The 10,335-nt window shown below is 51.0% G+C and overlaps 1 protein-coding gene across 8 annotated transcripts in view; it reads right to left on the bottom strand.

The window, feature by feature from the left end:
- Nucleotides 1-2,019: 2,019 nt before the first annotated feature.
- The window catches only part of TNRC18 (trinucleotide repeat containing 18), a 91,168-nt gene continuing 82,852 nt past the window's right edge, over nt 2,020-10,335 (bottom strand). For 7 of the 8 annotated variants that reach the window (XM_034783678.1, XM_034783680.1, XM_034783685.1 and 4 more), the window contains 6 exons: nt 9,987-10,103; nt 9,347-9,511; nt 6,917-8,184; nt 5,854-6,090; nt 5,172-5,246; nt 2,020-4,519 (listed from right to left, as the gene is read on the bottom strand). In XM_034783678.1, the coding sequence (XP_034639569.1) occupies nt 4,313-4,519; nt 5,172-5,246; nt 5,854-6,090; nt 6,917-8,184; nt 9,347-9,511; nt 9,987-10,103 (2,069 nt within the window). In that variant the 3' untranslated portion in view covers nt 2,020-4,312. The remainder of the gene's footprint in view (nt 4,520-5,171; nt 5,247-5,853; nt 6,091-6,916; nt 8,185-9,346; nt 9,512-9,986; nt 10,104-10,335) is intronic. The other variant, XM_034783677.1, reaches the window with a different exon arrangement.

The raw sequence follows: 10,335 nt of genomic DNA, 5'->3' as shown, positions 1-10,335 counted from the left end.
TAGCTGCCAGAACATGGCCCTGTCCAAGTACATGGGGCCCAGGTTGGGAGCAGCCCAAAGTCCATTGTCTGTTAGAGTGCAGACAGCATGGGTGCCTTCGGGCGCAGCTCAGAAGCTGCGTTAGGAGAGGTGCATACGAGTCTCGAGCTGGCCCAATACAGGTATACACACCAGTCTTTAGGAACCACTTGGTCTATCGGCTGCTCCTTGGTAAATCTCATTGCGTAAGCAAATCCATGGACATGGAGACACTCTGTGTCGAGCCCACACCCCCATCTCCCCAAAGACAATGAGCACAATGTTAGCCATCTTTATGAGAATGCCGTCTCCATCAAGCAAAGCAACCTGTGTTGGTCCCTCAGTAGCTGTTAAAAGCACAGTTCTACGCGGACAAGTGACTCAGTAAAAACGGCACCTTCTCACTCAGCAGACCTGCCCTCCTGCGTGCATTAGAGTCAGCACATAGGACTGACGCCTCAGTTAAGACACATGCTTTACTGATTCAGAGTGTAAACTAACTTCTCGCTGCCTCTTATCTCTGCCGAGCCAACACCGCTCGGAGCCAGCTGTGGATTCTATTCCATATTGAGATGTAGGGAACAGTCAGACTGATGCAGAGTCATTCACACCTGTGCAGAGGAGTGGGCTGGCTGTAACTCTTGGCATGATTTGGCCTGCAGGACCTTTATGAATGGTGTTTATAGGAGAAGGAAAGAGTGCAGCTTGGCTGAGATCCGAGGCTGAGGTTGCAGTTGGAAGAGACCCTCTCTCTGTTCACAAAGACTCAGGAAAGCACTTAAGCATGCGCTTCGTTTTCATTGAAGCCCATGAGACTTAAGCACATATATAAAGGATTTTCCTAAACAGGGATGGATTCAAATATATGTGTGCGCTTCCCTGGAGTGGCACCAAACGGAGCACATGGGACCAAGAAGTCAGAGACAAGCACTCAGGCCGAGGCAATTTTACAGTGACTGTTTGGAGCAGGAGGGCTTTCACTGCATTGCAGAGAGTAGACAACTCCTGTCTCCCCACATGGGGGTGGGGGGGCATAGAGGGGGCACAATCTAATGGGGAGGACACATGACCGCCCCATGTATCTCCCCTGCTCAGTGACACCCCCTCCCCCCGTGCCCAGCCCGGGGCTGCTGCGTTCTGCCCACCCCATGTTACCTGTGAGGGGAGAGGGGCTCTGTCCTTCTCCTGCTGCACCTGCCCCCCCACTCCTGCCGCATGTTCGGCAGCTCTCCCAGGCTCAAGCCGTCTGCTCAGGGTCGCTGCTCTGCGCAGCACAGCAGCTGCCTGAGAGAGCCTGGCTGGGGAGGTGACAGCAGCAACCCGCTCCCTGCCTCGGCTCAGCTGCCGGGAACAGGGGCCAAGCATGCGGGGAAGCGGGGGGCGCTCTTGCTCGCTCTGCCCCTGTCCCGCGCAGCCAGGCGGGGATCATAGAACTGGAAGGGACCTAGAGAGGTCCTCTAGTCCAGTCCCCTGCACTCAAGGCAGGACTAGGTATTATCTAGACCAGCCCTGACAGGTGTTTGTCCAACCTGCTCTTAAAAAATCCCCAATGATGGAGATTCCACCACCTCCCTAATTTATTCCAGTGCTTAGCCACCTTGACAGTCAGGAAGTTTTTCCTAATGTCCAACCTAAACCTCCCTTGCTGCAATTTAAGCCCATTGCTTCTTGTCCTGTCCTCAGAGGTTAGGAAGAACAATTTTTCTCCCTCCTCCTTGTAACAATCTTTTATGTACTTGGTGGCCCGCTGTTGCGACCTCCCCAGCCAGGAGGGGAGGTCTCTCAGGTACCTGCTGCAACAGAGCAGCGACCCTTTGGCCAGTCCCACCCCTTCCACTCACCGCCTGGCCTGGCTGTCATTTGGGGCGGGGGAGAGGGAGGCAGGCACTTGACCTCGCATGCCCCCCCGTACGCGTCGTTGATCCACAGACGATAGGTGACCACGACGACAAAAAAAAACAAACCACACACAACTCTAAAAAACAGGACAAAGAAAGATGCTTCGTTTTTTCCAATAGACTTTTTTCTTTTTTATGAAAAACGGTCACACGGAATTCTCCAACAAACATAATGCCAAAAAAAAAAAAATTAAAAACAAAAACAGAAAACAAACGACAAAAACCTGGCTCTCCTTTCCTCTCGATTGTCTGAAAAATCCTTGTGTTCCATAGAAGGCATTGGGCAGTAAGTGCTTTCTATTTAACATTAGCATAAAATCTCTCTCTCTCTCTCGCTCTCTCTTTAAAATTTGCTCACACAATTTGCTTCTATAAGTACAGTACACTTTGTGTGTGGCTGTTTGTGTGTGCCTGTTCCCAGATCATTTACATTCACAATCCAACTGGAAATAAAAAATAATATTCTAAACGTCAGACTGTGTTCTTCTTTATAATTTCATAATTTTTTCACAGTTTTAAAAAGTTTATATTTTTATATATATATATTTATATTTATAATTAAAAAGTCGAATCCATTTAAAGACTTATAATACAGAAGGGTTTAAAGAGTCTTTTGGTACATTAAAACTGTACAGTTTAGAAACATTAATATCCACCAAGTCTTGGTGAGCCGCGGGCTGGAGCAGAGGTGGCCAGGGTTCAGCACCATTGTGGTTCTTTTAAAGTATGAGGGATCATCTTTTAGGGGGTGCCCCTCTGCTCTTCCCATAGAGGCTGCAAGTCTCTAGTACTCGGATAGTACCATGGCAGATAGCTAAAAATCTGTCCTTGTAAGTATCTCTCCCCTGGAGCTCTGGGTGGGTCACTCTGCTCCCATCCACGCTGGAACAATCTCGGTGCCCTAGAAATATGTAGTGCGAATCGGTTAGCTGCAAAGATCAGTGCATCTCGTGAGATTTCAGTTAAGTGCAAGGACATTGCGCCGTGGCCTTGTTCTGCTCCACTCCCCACGCTCCCTGCATGCTGCCCAGAGAGTGTACTGGTGTTCCGGGTTGCAAATCTGGTTTCCTGAAGCAGCTGCTTGAAGGCAAGTGGCCAAAGCTGAAGGCTCAGGCCTGTGAGAGATCAACGAGATGGGTGGGCCGGCTGCTTGGAGGAGGGAGACTGACTGCTCTCAATGAGCCCCGGGGTGACTGTCCACATGGACCCATTAAGCTGAATGGCCGCTCCCGATGACAGCTTGGTTCTGGCTCCCATGGTGGATATGCAGCATGCGTCTCCTGCACGAACACTCCTGGGGGCAGTTCTCATCTCAGGGAGCTTGAACTGCAGGAGCCTCACACCCAGGGCGAGCGCAGCCCCCCTCAGCTCCATGGGAAAGCTGAGGTGCGGCGCCTGTGTGAAAAAGCAGTGATGGGCTATGGCCTCCTTCGAGCCGCAAGAAGGGGCTTCCTTGTTTGTGAGAAGGTTGCAGCAACTTCCCCATTCATTTCACCTCCTGAAGGGAGATTTTTGTTCGTTACCCTCCTCCCCTGTGCCCTCCCTCATGGATTACAGCCCTCCCCTTTCCCTTCCTCCCTACCCCCCCCATCGCAGACATTTTTTCTTTTTTTGGATGAATCTACTGAGTTAATCAATTTGTTCAATAAGAGATGCTGTTCTCTCCTTCTACCCAACTCCTCGTAACCCAGAAGGGACATTAGTCAACGTCTCTGTGTCCAAGTGACTCCATTCCTCCTTGGCTGTCCACTCGCATTAGCTCTCCATTAGGTCCCAGACAGCAGACTTGGAGGAAGGGAAGCTGATTAAAGGTGCACCTGCTGTTTGAGCTGAGGCGCTTAGAGAGACACTGCTCCTTTCTCTTCCACCTCATACTTTCCAGAAAGTCATGTGCAGTTAACAAGGAAGGAGCTATAAGGAAGGAGGTACAGATACCCTGAAGGCTAGTAGGTGTTCTTCCAGACAAGGTCATCCTCTGAATTTTTCAGGGGGTCAAGCAACACAAAAGAAGCCTCCTCTGTTTTGATGTTATTCTGCTGGTGCAGGGATCTGAGAATCATCGACACTCCAAGAGCAGAAGGGGGAAGGAAGAAGCTGGTTAATTTTGTCTAAATTAAAACCACCCTGTTCATCCAGAAAACGATGGGGTCCAATCTCCAATGCTATCCCAAAGGCATCTTCAGAAAGTCCTATGGTTGCTTCCTCCCCACCCTAACTTTCTCTCTTCTCCTTTTGAAGACCTGTCCATAGTGCGACACAGAAGTCACGAGCAGGAAAGAAATAAATCATGTTGTCCGAACAGCATGTCCTCAGATTCGCCACGCTCCTCTTCCGAAGGGAAATCGGAACTCTCCAGGCAGATGGCACATGTCCCTGAATTCCCTCTTCCTAGACAGTCAGCAGATGACTGGGACACCATCTGTATTGAAAATCATGCCTGTCGTGGGCTCGTATGTCCCTGCTAGATAGTACAGATCCTCACTGTCCTGGTATTTCTTAGTCTTTAGCATCTGCTCGTACTGGTCCAGACCAACCACCAGACACTTATGAGAAATGGTCTGGACATCATTTTCATCCACATGGGAGGACTGGTACAGTGCTCGCTGCATTAGAGGAATGGGTGGGGTGGGGGGGGGGAGATAGAGAGGAAACGAGTTATTAGCGGACACTTCACACCACTTAGAACACACCCCTTCCCTACAGATTAGGTGCCCCAGGTCAGAGAAGGATCTGAGAGCTACACACAGGGACTGAAAATGGTGGGATGCAGAAGGTGACACCTTGAGGTTTATTTGCTACATCCCCATAGTGAGACAGGCCATCAAATGGAACTTTGTGAAGGCTTTTACAGTTTGATATTTTCCCCAGTTTCAATCAAATCTGGTGACTCAGTTGCCATCTTGCATGTTTCTCAGCCTCTCTGTGAACCTCAGGATCAGTCTGGCGACACTTTGCCAGAATTTAAATGAAGTAAAAACAAAGATGAGCCTGAACGACAGGGCTGGTGCCAAACACTACCGAAATCCGGGGATGTTCACATATGGATCTTTGCAGGCTACCTTCCCTCCCTGTAAGATGCTCTGCCAAAACCATAGACTTGGGGCTGACTCTCATCTCAGCATAGAATTGAACCAGATCAGATGGCCTTTACCTCATTAACATTTGTTGCTCCGCTTATAAAATCAGAGCAGTCAGCAACACATCACAAAACCTTCTCCAAGGCCTGACCTTCTGCCATCCGCACCCTCATCTTACCTCCATGAAGTCCTTCCTCTGGTTGGATGCTTGCAGAGTGGTAGATAGGCTCCTCCCAGATTTCTGATCCCAACGCTATGCCGAGAACAGTCAGCCAGGAAAAATGGAGAGGGAGAAAAGTCAAAGCAGGCAAGTTAGTACCTTTCAAAGGCGCCTCCCTCACCAAATAAAGAGGTGCATTCCCACAGCCTACATCTTGACCTTGAGTCATCAGCTTAAACAGAACCCGATCTTTAGAGCGACCAAGCAGCTGCAGCTCCCAGTGATGTCAAGGGGAGCTGTGGGTGCTCGGCACCTCTGAACATCAGGCCCACACAGCCTGCCCGTACACCAAGGGCTTCCTCTCACCCTTCACACACCAGACGGCAGGAATAAATAACTTTGCTCTGTGCACCCTGGGGACAAACAGAAGTTTGATGGACTCATGCGAAAGGCTGCTCGTTGTGTTTCCAAGTTGTGTCTTAGAAGTATAAAAACCACCTCTCCCTCTCAAGTGGCTTTAGAAACCCCAGGCATGTCAACCCACTATTGACTTTCCTTTACTGGTCACAAATGGAACCAAATTATATTTTGCACTTAGTCAAAAACTATGAAAGTCACCCCTCCCCTGCCAGGATGAAGGTGTGAGGGAAGCTTTGCAGCGTGGCCATTAAACAGGGCGGGCAGCGTTTGGTCGACATACCTTGCCTTCGTTGAGCTTTTTTCCAGGGTTGGTTTCTTCTGGGTGGTAAAACCACTTGACCCTGACTACCATGTTGTTCCCCCAGGACTCCCACATACTCTGGATCCGGCCAATGTAGGGTAGGTTGGGCCGGCCAGCTGATAAGAAGACTGCGCAGTCTCCAATCCGGATGATCTCCTTGCCACGGACAATGGCCTTGTAGAACAACTTCCTGGCCTTCCCTTTCATTCCTCGTCTCTGTGAAATTAGGAATGCAGAGCTGAGTGAACAGAATATTAGGTACAAACCCAGTCTCACTCATCCCCCCACTCTGGGATAGCTTGTGCTCCCTGCCTGCATCCCACTATGGATAACTAGAGCACCAACAGTTATGCTCTCTTGTTGGGTCAGCCCAATGGTATGGCAAAGCAACCTGAGGACATCTCGACAGTGAGTGGGTCCAGATAAAACATGTTACCTTGGAAGATATGGTGAGTTGCCCCTTCTAAGCACCCCCTGCTGGCTAACAAAGAGAACAGCACTGATGGGAGGCATTTATCCCTTCCTGTCCAGAGGGCCAGTGACACAGCCGCAAATGTCACAAAAGAAATCGAACGGTTAAAGGGTGAACGGAGACCCCATTAGTGAGAAGGGAGTGGGGAGTATAGAGTGACCAGATTTCAGTGGGGTGTCCGCTCCTCCAGAAACAAACCAACAACGCTAAACCTAAAAGCCTCAACGCACCTAAAGATAGTGTCTCTGTTTATGGTTTCAGTACAGGACAGAGGGGCCAGGCAGTTCCAACAGATGGACTGCAGCTGCTCCGGGAGGGTCTTTCCGGATGTCTGCTGTAAATCTGCCTGAAACGTTTTTGATCTTCTTCCTTTCTGCCTGGAGTAACCCCGGTAACAAACCAGGTTGGGAACGCACCAAACCTCACCACCGGGAGATGCCTTCGCCAGCCAGGAAGAGGGTGGGGATGAAACTGCTGGTTTGGCAGGGGAGGAGGCAGAATAGAAAGGTGACAGGGATTATGAAAACAAAGCCCAAGAGCCAAAAGAACTAACCGGAGTGCTATGCTCACCTGGGTGGGTTTGCCAAACCACTTCCAAAGCTGCCGTGCAGGGAGGAAGGCAGCGATCTTGGGTCTGTTTTCTACCGAAGGCAGCCTCTGCCGTTTGGCAAGCTCCTTGGTGGTGGGCAGATGGATCCCCTCCCGCTTTTTGGGCCTGCTCTTGTTGCTGCTCTGCGGTTGCTTCTGCTGCGGCTGCTGTTGCTGCGGCGGCTGCGGCTTCTGGCCTTGAGGGTGAGAAGACATGCGGGATTTTCCTGCCTGCTTGGTCTGCTTCGGCGTGAGAGCCTGCTGGACTGAGGAGCTCGGCTGGGCATCCGCCGCCTCCTCATCTGAGCTACAAGACGAGTCTTCATCCGTGGTGGAAGAGGAGGAGGAACTGGAGCTTGATGAAGATGAGGTGGATGATGCTGATGACGAGGACGAGGAAGAGGAGGAAGAAGAGCTGCTACTGCTGGAAGAGGAGGAGGAGGAGGAATTAGATGAAGACAGAGGGGTCGAAGCTCTGGAGCTGGTTGAGCTGCTGTCCTGAGCTTCACCTCCGTTCTTCTCGGCTTCCTCTTCGCCCTCGGACTCCGAGCTGCTGCCGCTGCTGTTGCTCTCAGTCTCCTCCGCGGCCGTCGCTGGGGTGGTTTTGACTTCTTGATCCTTGCCTCCAAAAGTCGAAGTCGAAGATTCCCCCTCCGCTGCTTTAGCCCTTGACGATTTCTGCTTGGCTTCACTGCCCAACGCAGCGGGGTAGCCCAGCCCCAGGACACTCTTGCCGTCCCTCCTGCTGGTCAGGTTTGACCCCTCCAGCATCCTCATGGCCTCCTTTGTTTTCTTGGTCTTTGGAGACATCACCCCTTCATGGTCCAACTTGATGAGGATTTCATTGTCCAATTGCTTTCTCTGAGCCTTGGCTGCCAAACCAAACTCCTGCGACTCCTCGGCAGGCCTTCCCTTCTTGGCCTTGGTTTTCCCGGAGGGGTTGTCGTTGGAGCTGAAGGACCCCAGCGCCCCCGGGAGCTCACTGTAGGGTTCCGTTCCAAGCACATTGCTGAATGCAGGAGGCTGAAAAGAAGGCGGAGGTGGGCTATGGAGTTTAGCAGAGATCTTCATTTTGCCGGCTTTATTCCGTTTTTCCTCTGCAGGTGGGGGAGATCCTCCTGCTGGATTCTGCTGGCTTTTCCTTGACCCCTTCACACTTTGCTTGCCGAGGCAGACTGTCTTCTCTGGAGCAGAAGGGAGGTTTGCTGAAGAATCTCCCTGGTCTGTCTCTTCCGGTAGGACTGCTTCTTCTAGAAAGGAACAGAAAGCAGATAGACTGAGAGATGCAAATATCACCCATATGACATTTCCAGTAAGCCAGGATGGACTCCCTCAAGTCACAATAGTTGCTGAATATTCCCTGCACGTAACTCAGGAGCTGAGACCCTGGGTGGGGAGGAGGATTTAAAAATTTCTGCTCTTCCTTCATGGCTTGCTTTTTTACCATATTGTTCACTCCAACCAGCGACCATCTTAGCAAGGCCCTTTTTGAGGACTTAATAAATAATACAAGCCGGTAGGTCTGAGGCTAACACCGATGAACTGCTGACCACTATAAAGAGGGCGCGCTATGAGTTTCCTCTATCACAAAACCAAGCTGAGAAAGCACAATCTAGACCTCTCCGCTCTATGCGATACTTACCGCTGCCCAGATACCGTGCCTTGAAATACAAGGTGAGATGGTGGCTCATTCAGTAGCATAATCGACTTAGCATGAGCCAACCTCGTGACCCTTCTCATGCTAGCCATGTCCTGGGAGCAGTGCTGAGAGGGCAGCCTTAGCCTCTGGAGGCCTCACCTCAGCCACTAGTTGCAGACTGCTCGCTTTCCTAGCTGCAGGCAGACCGCTGCATCCATAGGGTGGTGGAGCAGCTGCAATGTCGAAGCTCCTTTCCCTCCCTCTGCAAGCTCAGCCATTGGAACGGTTCCACCTCCCTACAGGTGCAGCGCTCTCCCTGCAGCTGGGAAAGGGAGCAGCCTCCCAGCGTGTCTGCAATTCATGGCCAAGGCTCATGCCCACAGATGCGCTGCTGAGAAAACGGAGTGGCGTTTCCAAATCTTGTTTGCAGCACTGAATTCAAGAACCCCAGCTGGTAAATAACTAGCTCTCTAACCAACCAAATCCCATGAACAAACTCCTGCAAGAAGGAGAGAAACGCAGTAGCTGCTCAAGACTTTTCCTGAACTTTGGGTCACAGTGCTGGATGGAAGCCGTCTTCTAGGGAAGGATGAGGATTAGGAAGTTTAGCAGCAAAGACCAGATGCAGACCTGCACTAGTGCAGGTTGGGTGTTGGCAGAACCACATAGGCAAAGGGATGCTACTCTAGGAAAAGAAATGCTACATTACCAGATGAAACAGTTGGCACAAGGACTCACTGAATTGCACGTTAAAACAGGGTGAATCAACATACCAGCTTTCAGCTTGATGCTTGGCTTTCTCCCACGACCTTTGCCCTTGGCCACTGGCTCCTCTGACCCGAGCGTGCTGCCCTCTTTTCCTTCCCCAGCATCCTTGCTGGACTTCCGGCTGCGGCGCTTGGTGCTGGGCACCAAGAGGGCAGGGGAGGGCTCCGCACCTGTAACATCAAGTCACACGGATGAGCAATCCTGGTGTATGCCTGCCCGCCAATAAAGCCAAACCGCGCCAAAACGGCAAGTCTGAATTTTCAGCAGCAGCCATTAAAAGGGAGCTTGTTGCTGTCCCCAGATTTTCACTGGCATCACACAATGCCTATGAGGGATGCACATGAAGTGCTATTGGGAAATTGCCACCTACTAACGCCAGGCAGACAGGGATTCACCCCATCACCCCAAAATGGGTTCTCCTTCCAACACCCCAGCCCTAGAAAACTCAGTCCTGATCCGCATAGCTTAGGACACAATCCTGGAACAAAAACAGTCGCGAATTATCCCTGGAATCTTACGGGATAGTTCCCTAGCATGGGAAATCTCCCTTTTGAGCAGGTTTAAAAGGGGGCTGCTCATGGGCAAAAAGACCAGGGCTCTGGGGGAAACCTCATGCAAGAACCCAGTTCAGGAGTCCAGACTTACACTGGATCTTGTAGTCCGGTGGTAGAAGCCGAATATGAGACAGGGGGATCCGGCCAGTGTCCCCATCATCAAATTCCACCGTTATCAGATCCCCATCCTCCTCCAGGTCAAGAGCCCCTGTGGTTTGAGGGGAAAGAGATTAGAAAGAGAGGACTGGGAACACACTCGGCTAGAGAGGAAATGGGCCAGACTCTGGCACTTGGAAGTTATGACGGATGGAGGCAGGGCCAGTTTCAGAACCTGCTACTAAGCCAGACCCATTTGGGGCGAACAACCTGTGATCCAATTACACACCCCACCCTCAAGCGCAAAACTACTCTTTCAACACAGTCATCCCAAGAGCTTAACC

The sequence above is a fragment of the Trachemys scripta genome, chromosome 10 (assembly GCF_013100865.1).
Source record: "Trachemys scripta elegans isolate TJP31775 chromosome 10, CAS_Tse_1.0, whole genome shotgun sequence".
Lineage (NCBI taxonomy): Eukaryota > Metazoa > Chordata > Testudines > Emydidae > Trachemys > Trachemys scripta.
Note: the sequence above shows the minus strand (reverse complement) of the source record. Positions and strands in the feature narration are given on the sequence as shown.